Source organism: Canis lupus, chromosome 12 (assembly GCF_011100685.1).
Source record: "Canis lupus familiaris isolate Mischka breed German Shepherd chromosome 12, alternate assembly UU_Cfam_GSD_1.0, whole genome shotgun sequence".
NCBI lineage: Eukaryota > Metazoa > Chordata > Mammalia > Carnivora > Canidae > Canis > Canis lupus.
Window position 1 is genome coordinate 32,494,222 of NC_049233.1, and position 12,848 is coordinate 32,507,069.

The window sequence follows — 12,848 nt, forward strand, 5'->3', positions numbered from 1 at the left end:
TCAGTTAATGCCAAGAACCCCTTGGCTACAAATTCCTAGACCAAGTTCTGAAAGGATGGAGATTATCTTCTTCAATCCTAGAAAATCAGTAGCTATCATCCAATGCCTGGAATAAGTAGGAGCTTGGATATTTGCTGAGTGGAATGAATAAATGGTATATAGATAAAGCTAATTCATTTTGAGGCTTCTTGGTAGCCAACCTATTTCTTCCTGGTATTCCCAAATTCTGTCTCCTTGCTTATGCCTATTTAAATTTTAGCAAAGACATTTGTTCATTGTTAGCATTCTTTACATAAAAATTTACAATGTAACTTCTAAATTTTGGTGCCAAAAAAATTACCTCTAGGAATTTAGTGCTTCCTTTTATCAAATATAAAAACTTCATCATCCATTGTAGTCTGTCTTTGCTACCATGAAATTCAAAGATATATTTATGTATAATTGCAATGACTTTATTTTCTGAGTTCTTTTAAATAATACTTGCTTTAATCTTTTGTTACATTTCAATATATTGCTATTTCTAAGTTTATCCATATTAAATATCTATTGACTTCCCATGGTGAGAGAATTTTGCCTGCTTGAGACAATTTCCCCTTGCTTGCCTTTCTTCCCCTAGCCCCCAAATTATTAGTATTCTGTGCTGCTTTGTTGGTTACCATTATAATTTTAATATGCTCACACCTTTTTTCTTTGCTCCCTCTACCAGAGACAGTATCTCTCAATTTCTTTCTTCATGTCCCCACACCCCCTTACCACTCTCCCATGAAGTAAGGATATTAATAACCTCTCTGCTTAGGTCTTCCTCCACCAGCTCTTTCAATCTTCCAATTTTTAACAGCTGTCTTTTTACATTGTCAAGGTTGATACTTACATTCAGTGCTATAATCAATGTCTACTATGTTCTATGAATTAATTCTAAGAGTATATTACTATGGCTATATGCACAGCAGTCACTAAAGAGCTCAGTAGTGTACTTTGAAACATTTTTTTTCCTGTATTGCTTGCTGTTTTCCTGGAGCTTTTTTTTCCTTTTCCTTTTTTTAAAAAAATACAATATGCATTTTCATTTCTTTTGGTATAGTGGCACCGAGATAGAAGTCAGTTCCAGGGTCCCAATTTTGCCAGCACCTTGCTGCATGGCTGAACAAATTAATTACTTGTTTGAACTTTGCATAAATTAAGAGGCCTTGACCTTTTAGAGTCATTATGGATGATCTCTAGAGATTTTTTTCAGAGGACTTCAAAGAAAATATATCTTTCATTAGTGAAGTCACAACACTTAAATCGGCTTTATAAAGGTAAAACCATTTCATGAATGGGGGGGGGGAACATTGTTAGAATAAAAGTAAACTTCTACATAGGTAAGAAGCAAATGTATAGAATCTAAGAAGAAAAACATATTTAAAAAAAATAACTAGCCAAATAAAAAGTTGACGTTGATCTGACACAAATAAAAACAAAGTATTCCTAGCAGTAATAAAATGTATATGTAGTATTCAAGACAAATATGGCAGTATTTTCAAAATAAATCTTAAAAACAGGCATATGTGGGTGTGTATATACATATAATACACACACACACACACACACACACACACATTCCCTTAAGCTCATGCAGTTTGTATACGCTTAATCTATATATTCAGACTTAGAGCTTCTAACTAGCAAAATCACCCATCAACTCAGTGTCTTCCATGTGCGAGGAATTATTCCAGGCACCAAGGATGACAAACCCAGAAGGGTGTTCAAGCACTTGCAATTCAGAGGCAGGAGATGTCAAAGCAATAAATCAAAACACACTTTACAGGGTGCCATGTGAGTAGAGTAGGTGCCACCTAACTGTCTGGGAGACTTAGGGGAGGAGTACCTGAGGAGATGTTAAAACTGAGATCTTAAGAATAAGGATTTTCTTAAGACAAAAAGTAGGGAAGGGTATAACAGGAAGAAGGAACAGTTCAACAGGGGAAAGTAAGAAATCAGAGCCAATTGGATAATGCTGAGACATTTGGTTCATATAATCAGTGTGATGATAGCAGAGAAAGCAAGATAGTCAGGTAAGAAACACACAAAAAAGGTTTTATCCGTCATATGACAAAAAATGATTTCATTCTAAAATAACTGAAAAATTTTCACAGGAAAGAAATGAAATAATCAGACTTATATTTTGATTATCAAGGAAAGACTGAAAGAAGTCATGACTTGGCACAAAATCCACTCAGAAAGTTCCAGTAGTGTGTATTAGTCTGTTACAGCTGCCATAACAAAATACCATATATCGGATGGCTTAAACAACTTTATTTTTTCACAGTTCTGGAAGCTAGAAGTCCGAGATCAAGATGCTGGCAGGGTTCAATTTCCAGAGGCTTCTCTTTTTGGTATGCAGATGGCCTCCTTCTGTGTCCTCACATGGTCTTTTTCTCTGTATACATCCCTGATGTCTCTTCCTCTTCTCAGAAGGGAACCAGTCATACTGGAATAGGGCTCCACCTAATAGCCTCTTTTTACCTTACTGACCTCTTTAAAGGCCCTATCTCCAAATATAGTCATATTCTCAGGTACTGGAACTTAGGACTTCAACCTAAGAATTTTGAGGGAACACAACTCAATCTAAAACACAGTGACTGGCAGTAAGAATAGAAAAAGACAAATGGAAGGATACTTAAGAAGTTGAAATCAGATACTTGATTGGTTGGTAAGTTAGTTATACACAGGGGATAAGAAAGTCTGCTTCATTTCTGGTTTAGACAATGAGGTATATGCTAGTGCCATTTGTCAAACAACAACAACAACAACAAAACAATACAGAAGGAGGCTTGGTATGTCCAGAAAAATGAGGAGTTCAAGTTGCAACTGCAATAGTAATTTCTAGTTAACAGGTAAGTTAAACTCTGGAGTTTGGGAAAATAATAATAATAATAAATAATATGACACATATGATATGATCTAATATATAGATGGAAACCAAGGGTATAAGAGATTGTCCAGAAAGAAAATATAAAAACAAAGGGGAATGGAATTTGGTAAATAACATTAAAGACTGCATTAAGAAGCCAAACATGAAGGCCATGAAGGTATATCTAGACAGACAAAGAATCAGAACAAAATGGCACAAGAATTAAGGGAAAGAAAAATAAAGTGGGAGATGGTTATTAATTCCTAAGACTTTTTCAGAAAGTTGATATTTTATTTCAAAGATGTGTTTTTATGAGTTCTAATTTGTGCTTTTTAGGAGTTCTGATTTGCTTCTGTGAGTAAACTACAATAATGGTTTCTCACTACCCAAAACAAGTCCAAAATACCCTATCTATATTATACAGCATTCCTTATGCCTTTTGAAAATTATAAATCTTTAGAATGAAAACGTACTTTTAAACACAAAATATGATGTCATATGTAAGTAGGCTCCATGCCCAGTGAAGAGCCCAATGTGGGGCTTAAACTCACCACCCCAAGATCAAGACCCGAGCAAAGATCAAGAGTCAGATACTTAACTGAGCCACCCAGGTGCCCCAAGGTTACATATCTTAAAATAATAAGTAAACTGATTTTTTTTTCAAAATCAATTATTCTTGATAAGACTCTCATTTATGTTGGAAGGCAAATTTTGAGGTTAGCCACCTACAACAATGTGTAAGGCTTAAATACTAAAGAGGTGGTAATATATCTAATGGAGTAATATCTGAACCATACAACACATCTTGGAATGCTGTGGTCTTATAGCACCAAGTAGCTTGAAATCTGCTCATGAAATATATTTGAATGGCACTAATGATATAATGCAGAAAATAGAAAACAAGTTGCATAGAGGAGTAACATTTATTTATCGGCTATCTTGTATTATTTTTAGATAATCAGATATAGACACTTTGGAATTCCACATTACTCTAGAGACCCAAAGGCACAGATACAACTGATTTATTATGTTTTTAAAAAGTGACAAAAGGGAATATTAATTCTGGAAGATTTTTAATCAATTCAACACTATTATACACTAGAGAAAGAAAATTTCCACAAAACATTCTCTCACAAAGTCCATGGTTTTATATTTACATAGAATTATTATAGCAATTTTAAATGTTAATCTATGATACAATAATGTTACTTCGGATAACATAAAAAATATAGTTTTTTTAATAGCCATGCTCCCATTTTTGATGAAAGCTAGTCAGTTTATCCTAATGTTAGTTTAACACTTTAAAAATGCATAATAGACATTCAATCAGCCTTATAAAACCCCTAAGAGAGGGGCCGTCAAACAGAATAGACAGAGGGCTCATCATCACTTATGTCTGAATCATCTTCATCAACTCCTTCAATGACAGATTTCTTCCCTTTACAACAGGATACAATTAATCCAATCAAGAATACCTGTAAATTTAAATAAGCTACATGTTATTTCTTAAATTTAAAGTCATTCAGAAAGTAATGAATTTAAAATGCACAGTGAATTTAAAATCCACTGTGATACAAATGGGCAATTGAGGTTCAGATCATCCCTAGTATACCTGTACTACTTACCCCAAGAAAGGCCCAGTTCCCAAAATAGTATGCAGCACTAAAGAACCAGAACTTGTGAAGGAACAGATATGTGCGCGTAACAGTACACTGATCTATAAAAGCAAATAAAGGATAATGGTGAGAGTTTCTTTTGTGAAATGAACTATTAAAACTTTATCTAAAAGATTATTAACCAAAACTAAAGATCAAGGTCATATAGTCAATAGGTGTTAGAGAGAAAATTGAAATCTAGGTCTTTCTCTAAAGCCCACTCCTTCAGTATCCTTAATATAGTGTTAAATTACCAAATAGTATGACATTTCAAAAAAATAAATGACACCTATGTAATCCTGGCTTTTAGGTATAAGAAAAATTGTATTGGACAGTTCCATTTACTTGAAAGAGAAGAAGCATTTTAACCTGGAGTGCCAGATATGTCCTAACCAAAACAAAGTTTTCTTTTATGTGTTGTTAAAGAAGATATGATGAATATAAGAAAAAATGAACAAAGTAATCAGGTGTGATCATAATTAAGTTGTACTTTTCTAAAAATCTAATTCTCAGGACAGCTCAACTTTGAGAGGTGTTCTGAGATTTACTTTTTTCTTTTTAAGACCGCTATTGAAAAAAAAAAAAAAAGACCGCCATTGAGAAAGAAATACAAATATGTCATTTACTGATATGCTTATCATTTGAATTTTAGATTAGTACTTATGCTTGAATTAAAAATAAATCATACACCAAAAATCAATCAATTGTATATTTTTCTCTTTCAAAAAAAAAAAAAAAAGGAAAGTAACCTTTAAAGAGAAAGTGGCAGACTGGTTATTTAACATCTGTGTTAGACTCCATACTATTTTCATGCAAATACGTTATTTCCATTAGGTTACAAAGTCCTTTAAATAGATATGTTTGAGAAATAGTATCTGAGGAAATATTTGTTTATTGATACCATTCAGAAAGGCCTGAGGTAGCTTAGGCTTGATTGAAAAATTATATATTCTGCAGCTAACAGAGGATTTAACCTTCCAAATTTCAGAGGGCCTTTTCTTTTCGCTACAGAAAAAAATCTTTCCTTAATCTTATAAGGCAACTTCTTTTTAGTCAATTAATTACAAAACAGATTATGATTTCTGCATATTTTAACCAAAATTGACAACAGCAAGAAATTCCACATGCAACTAGGAGACGAGTATCACATCCTATTGCTGATTAAGAAAATACACTGTTGATTTCTAATTTTATGAACTCTCTTCTAGTGTAAATAAATAAGTACTATTTTCTCTTAAAACATAAAGTTGAGTTGAGAAATCTGTAACCCAGTTTTTTGTTTTTGTTTTTTTTGTTTTTTGTAACCCAGTTTTTTACACAAAGGTTCTAAAACACTTTATCTTGGGGAGTCTATCACATGGTTTTCTGAAAAGCAGGCTTTAGGTTATACTTTATGCATATATAACACTTGTCATATAAAGTTTTAAATAGGTCATGTAAATAAACAGATAATCTAAATCTTATCTACTCTAATCCCTTCCACTGTACTTCAACATTTACTTCTGAATTACTCAATAGCAATTGGACAAAGCATTTTTTTTTCTTCTGGCAGAGAAGCATGCAGTTTAATAAAGAGGCAGTATCTTCCTTTCACAAGCAGAGATCACCAATCTAATGATGATCTATTGATCCCCATACCTTCACAGTCCTCCTACATATTTTTTGCTCTCTTTCTCAATAGAAAAGTCTAGAAGGAATATTCAAAGCTTCCTAACAAAAACCAAAAAGGATTCAAGCAGTAGTGGCTGAACAAATGTTTCTCTACTCTCCTATGGTTACTCGTGCCCAAAATTATAGCTAGACGCTGTACTGCGAGTTCAGTCTAGCAGAGAAACCTAGACAGGAAAGTCATTAGTCATTCACTTTGCTCCTCAATATTTTACTCTCTTCTATTATAGAATTCGCTTCAAAGTAATATAACTACAGGCATACCTTGGAGATACTGCAGGTTAGGTTCCAGACCACCTCAAAAAAGTGAATATTGCAATAAAATATTGCAATAAAAGCGAATCAAATGAAATGTTTATTAAAAATTATTTATTATTAATAATTATAATTATTAATTAATAATTAAATGTGCAAAAACATTATGTCTAAATAAATAATGCATATCATAATGAAAAAATACTTTATTGCTAAAATCTAACCATGACCTGAACTTTCAGCAACTCACAATCACTGATCACAGATCACTGTAACAAATAAAATGAAAAAGTTGGAAATTTTATGAGAATTTAACTGTGACAAAGAGACATAAACTGAACAAACGCTGTTGTAAAATGGTACCAACAGACTTGCTCATGCAGGGCTGCTGCAAACCTTCAATTTATAAACAATGTAGTATCTGCAAAGTGCAATAAAGTGAAGCACAATAAAACAAGTTATGCTTGTATTCAATTTGACACCTTTTTCATTAGATAAGCCTGAGTATTTCAAATATCTATCAGTATACCTGGCATTCATATTCAATGTAACTGCCAAAATTAGCTAAATATTTTTAAAGGGGTATTTTATTTTAAAATGGAATCGCTAAACACAATTCTAATTTAAAATCTGACAAGATTCCAATGATGTCAAAACAAGACACTTGCATAGGTCTTAAAAATGAAAGTATAACTAAATATCCAGTATGGTGAAGGAAGAGCCCAGACTCCAGTCTCTGACAACTTAGTGTCAAATATCATTTGGCCACTTCTTTGCCACGTGAATGGGAAAATCTGAACTGTTCAGACTCTGTGCTTGTAAAATGGAGATATCACCGTATTTCTTTATAGGGTCATTCTAAAGATCAGATGAGGTATATCAAAATCTCTATGAAAAGTGTAGAAGTATAGCTGAATCCATGATAAGAACATAGTTCTCAAGAGCTGTTGAAGTGGTCTTGAGGAAAACAAATAATATTAAGATTTTAAAAGTAGTAAAGCAATAGTAGTAAAGAAAATAATTGCTTAGGTATTAGTATCATGACTACTGTGTCTATGTTCATTATTTTACTGTCCCTATAGTTAAAGTGTCACCAGCGAGACCCCAACATCTGACCTTTACTGCCCACCTGTCTGTATTCACTAATCCCTATCTTGCATTTTTCCTTAAACTCTTCTTTCTGGGCTACCTTCTAACTCAGGCAAATGAAACTGGAAACTACCATTCAGGGGATGGCAACTGCCCTAACAAGACCTCCTGCTGCCCAGACCACCCAAGCCATTTGAGCTAAAACACTAACTTGTGCCTGTCCAGATGGACCAAGCAGTGACCACTGGAGTGACCAACAATTACCTTTACCTCATTATAATACTAAAATATCTGCCCCAAGAGGAGCCATAGCCTCACTTATATAACATATTACGTATGTACAGACATGCTTTCTAAGGTGCATGCATGACTTTATGCTCATTTTTACACAGAATGAAAAGGCTTCCCTATCTATTAAATATTTTATTTTATTATTTTATTTTATTTTATTTTTTATATTTTATTTTATTTTATTTTATTTTATTTTATTTATTTTATTTTATTTTTGATAGTCACACAGAGAGAGAGAGAGAGGCAGAGACATAGGCAGAGGGAGAAGCAGGCTCCATGCACCAGGAGCCCGACGTGGGATTCGATCCCGGGTCTCCAGGATCATGCCCTGGGCCAAAGGCAGGCGCTAAACCGCTGTGCCACCCAGGGATCCCCCTATCTAACTATTTATTCATCCTAACCCTAAAAACAGGGTACTCATTCACCCTCTCTTGGGGAATCACAGCTTTGGAAGCCATTCCTAATGATCTCCTTCTTTGCCAGAAATAAAAGTCTTGGTATGACCATTCAACCTGGTGCAGTTTGTGACTCACCTAGGAGCAAACTCACATTGATTGGTTCAGTTACAAATACAGATACAAAGGGATTTGGTGAGATTTGAACCTGTATAATTCAGTAATATGCTGTCTCCTAAACAGTAATATACCTTTAATTAAATAAAAATAACCAATTTGATGTTTTAAAAATGAAGAGGAACAGATTAGGATTTATGCAAAAAATGTCTGTTCATAATTATTTTAAAAACAAGAGCAGTATGTTCCATGGCTTACGTATTACATGAGCTTCACCTTACCCTTATAAGGGTATACTTAAAGATTCTTTGGGAGTCAAAAATTCACTGAATTAGAAATTTCAGGGCCAGAACAAGGATTATAAGACAGAAGCTGAGCTGCAGAAGCAAGTCAGATCAAATCATTTTTCCACAGAGGTCTAATAATCCATTCAGTGACATTTTAAATTGGCCTATACCCACTGATGATTTTGCCCACCACAAAAAATAGACCTTAAATATTTTTCTTATCACTTTTACATGCTTACCACCATTTTCAAAGGTCGTAGATTTGACACAAATCTACACTACACTACAAATCCATATACACAATGAGTATGTAACAACTCTTTCTAGCTATCTTTATATGTATGCATTATTATGTTTACATTTATATAAAGTGGTATATGACTACAGAATAATTTTGGTTAATAAGTGTATGCATATATTTTATATTCAAGTGATGATTCCACACTGAATAAACAGAGGAGGCTTTTCTCCTGACCATCTGCCATTTTCTAGATGTTTACCTGAATCACGATACCTAGGAGATCTATAGAGGTCTTTCTAGTTATCTAAAAAATTATAATTAAATATTTTGAACTTGGCTCAAACTTCAAAGTAAATTTAAATTGCCAGATATTTCATTTAAGGATTGTGTTCTAAAATCAAAAGTGTTCAGGAAACTTCTGACTGTTGTACCTCAAAAGGACATACAAAAGTTCTAATTAAACTAAAGAGTACTATTAACAATGAAAAATTAAAGTAGGGGTTAAGATAAAAAAATTTCTGACAACAAAGTGGCTGTACAAAAAAGATCAAAATTAAAAGAGCCAAGAAAGGGCATCGGGAGCATATGAATAAAATCAAAAGACTTTGAATACTGACACTACTACCCTTTCTCTATCTCTTCTCACTTATCATCTAATAAATAACAGAAAGTACAATTAAATCTGTTTTCACGTAACAGCAACCTTTAAAAATATACCTCATAAATTTTATATTCCATTTTCTTGTTTCCTCTTAGATTATTTGTTATGTCATCGTTAATGTATGCTGACTACCACTAAGATAACTTTGGTTATTAGCTATGATAAATCACACCATCTATTTTAAATATATTTTTAAAACATTTAGTGTTGATTTAAGCTACAATTAAGTCATCATGTTATACCTTCACCTGAAATCAACTTAGAATTAATTACACTCTATAATTGTACTTTATTTATAAAACGAATCCTTATATTACATATGCATATATAAAGAAGGCCTATGAGAAAACTCCTGCATCATGAAGAATGAACTTTGAAGTGAATATTTTGTTTGGCTAGTGACAAAAAACTAGCAGAAGATTGGACTATTTAGAATGCCACTTCATTTCTCATGGCTATCCAAGATTATGCTAACTTTGATTTCTGATTAGGGTCTTGATACTATTGAATATTTAAAATAGACATGAATCTAAACTACATACAGACTAAGGAGCTCGATTTTATTGTGATAGGATTAGGAATTATTAATCCTAAGAAAGAGAATAACATGAGTGGCCATAGACTAGCAGAAGGGACTGAGAGTAGATGGAAGTTCACTCAGGTAGAAGACAATCCAAGTGAAAATGTGAGCTATTAGGATGGAAAAAAAAAAAGGTTAGACTGAAAGATTTTAGAAGTATAATTCCAGTTAATCACTGTTTTAGTGTCAAATGGACTTACAGCATATGAAATATACACACGTAAAAATTTTTGAGATACTTACAACACACATCCAAATAAAAAGGGGCAGAAAAAAATTAAAATACATAATAAAAATCAAAGTTCTATATTTCTTAAAATTGAACAAATGGCATTCAGTTAAATCAAAGTTTTGTTAAATTTCACTGGGGGGCTAGTCAAAAGGGAAAGAATTGGTAAACATAAAGAAGTACAGAAATTCTAAAGGAAGTAGTTTTATTATATTTTATGAATACACAAACTGTATCAGGTTAATAAAGATACCACTTGTCAGATGTTTTACACTAAACAATAAGTTTTACAGGGGTGCTTAGGTGGCACAGTTGGTTTAAGCATTTGTCTTCAGTTCAGGGTTCTGGGATTGAGCCCTGCATGGGGAGCTCCCTGCTCAGTGGTTACTCTGCTTTTCCCTCTCTCTCTACCCCTTCCCCTGCTTGTGCTTTTCTCTCGCTCACGCTCTCTCTCAAATAAATAAAATCTTAAAAAAAAAAAGAATGAATTCTACAGTGATTATTTTTAAGAACAAATGATAACTTCTGTTGAGCTCTGATTATACTTTTAAAAATGTAAGGTATTTCAAAGGTGCTAAAATATGTAGCGTTCCAATAAAGAATGTTCCTAATATCACTATATTACTCACTGGCCATATAAAATTTATAAAATGGGAGTCACAGAGATAAGCATTAGCATATAATCTGTAGAAATAATCACAAACTCATTAGTAAATTCTAAATTAATTAAGATTTACTGTCTACTAGTCTTAATTGCCCAAAGACAGTCAAACATAAAACAGAAAGAACAACCATTTTCCATTATATTTTTTTCATAAAATAGTAATAGTGTAATGAGTATAGTAGAAAATATTAAAGGTAGAAATAGAAAAGTGAGATTTGGTTCTTGAGTCTGCCACATATACTGTGAGATTCTGGGGTGAGTCATCTAACTTCTGAATATCAGTTTCTTTCTAAGTGACAATGAAATAGTATCTGCTTGTGGTATACAGTGACAGGACAGACTCTTTTTTTTTTTTTTTTTGATAGACTGATCTTCTGAAAATTAAATTTAGAGAGAAATCTACATGTGATTTAAAAAAAAAGAGAAGACTGTTTTAGGAGTTAGCAACCTTGAGCAAGAACTCTATACAAGTGGCTAAGTTTCACAAAATTACCTAGGTTGGCTTTGGCATAGATTCCAGAGAACTCAGAAAGCTTACACCTAATTAACTTTAGTATTCTTAGTTGAACTTTTATCAACGGAGTCAAAATGTCACCTAGAAAAAGAACTCTGACATCAAGAGACTTTCTGGATTGCAAGCAAAACCCAGGAAAAATGATGCTGTAGTCAATACCTAATTTTCTGGTCTGCATGGCAACCTCACCTTGACAATGGACACAATATATCAGGCTATCTCAGCTAGATGATACCAGCCAATAAGATCAATGAGGCCTTCTTTATGATTCTATGCCTACCTAGAAACTGTGACTATAAATTTGGTTTTCAAAACACATTCTTTCTCTGCGGTGAGAATTCACTAACCCTGAGTCTCTAGTTTCTTTAATAGTTATATTTCCTATGATAAATTAATAAACTCACAGCTGGCTAATATATTAGTCTCTTCTCTGTTCGGTCAGTTATCTGAAGCCCAATATAGACAATAAAGACCAAGGTATAGGAGCATTTGAAAGGTAGGTAGATTTAAATCAAATAAAGCTATCAATTCACAAACTTGTTATCTGTCAAGTAAAAGATTATAAATTTACAGTACTTAAGCATGAAGAACTATTTCAATCTGTTGAGAACAAAGCTTTTTGGTTCAAGATGACAGACTGGGCACAGTCATTTGTTTCTTTCCTTCTCAGGACCTCATTAAAAGTTAGAGTATAGGAATAAAACCAGCAGCAATCTCTTAACAGCAAACAGAATGGGAAGTAAGCCATCAGGTGATGAAAATCAACAATAACCTGGAAGATGAAAAGCCACACTTAAAAGGTTTCCAATAAAACAACTAGTTTCCCTCTCATTTATTTTAAAATATAATTTAAGGATCACTAGAAACCTCAGTCACAGAGTTCCCATGATGAGGCTTCCTAGTTCCTGATACTTAAATGTAAATTAGCATAAATATGAATGAATACATCAGATATATATAGAAACTATCAGCATGAAGGAGAAAGGACACGATAAACAGAATTGTTCCAAGGTAAACAGAATTGTAATTTTATTTAAAGGAAACCATTAAGAAAAATGTTTAGTACCTTCAGGTATTGAATAAGATTTTACAGCCATAAAACAAGGATGCTTGAAAAAGATCAGAATAAGTACTTGAGGAAAGTTATGACTTTGTTATATGAAATAAAAATTTTAGGATATGGTTTGAAGATAAAGCTGAACAAACATGCAAGTATCCAGAGTAAAACGGTAGGCATAGAATATGAAATATGGATGAGATAGATGATCAGCTGAAGATATCCAGCAACTAATGAAGATGAGCTCCCCAA

General features: G+C 33.0%; 1 protein-coding gene across 2 annotated transcripts in view; it reads right to left on the reverse strand.

Moving 5' to 3' along the window:
* Window positions 1-3,797: 3,797 nt before the first annotated feature.
* LMBRD1 (LMBR1 domain containing 1) overlaps window positions 3,798-12,848 on the reverse strand; it is a 109,793-nt gene continuing 100,742 nt past the window's right edge. For both annotated transcript variants that reach the window (XM_038554443.1, XM_038554444.1), the window contains exons 15-16: window positions 4,519-4,610; window positions 3,798-4,368 (exon numbers count right to left, since the gene is read on the reverse strand). In XM_038554443.1, the coding sequence (XP_038410371.1) occupies window positions 4,252-4,368; window positions 4,519-4,610 (209 nt within the window). In that variant the 3' untranslated portion in view covers window positions 3,798-4,251. The remainder of the gene's footprint in view (window positions 4,369-4,518; window positions 4,611-12,848) is intronic.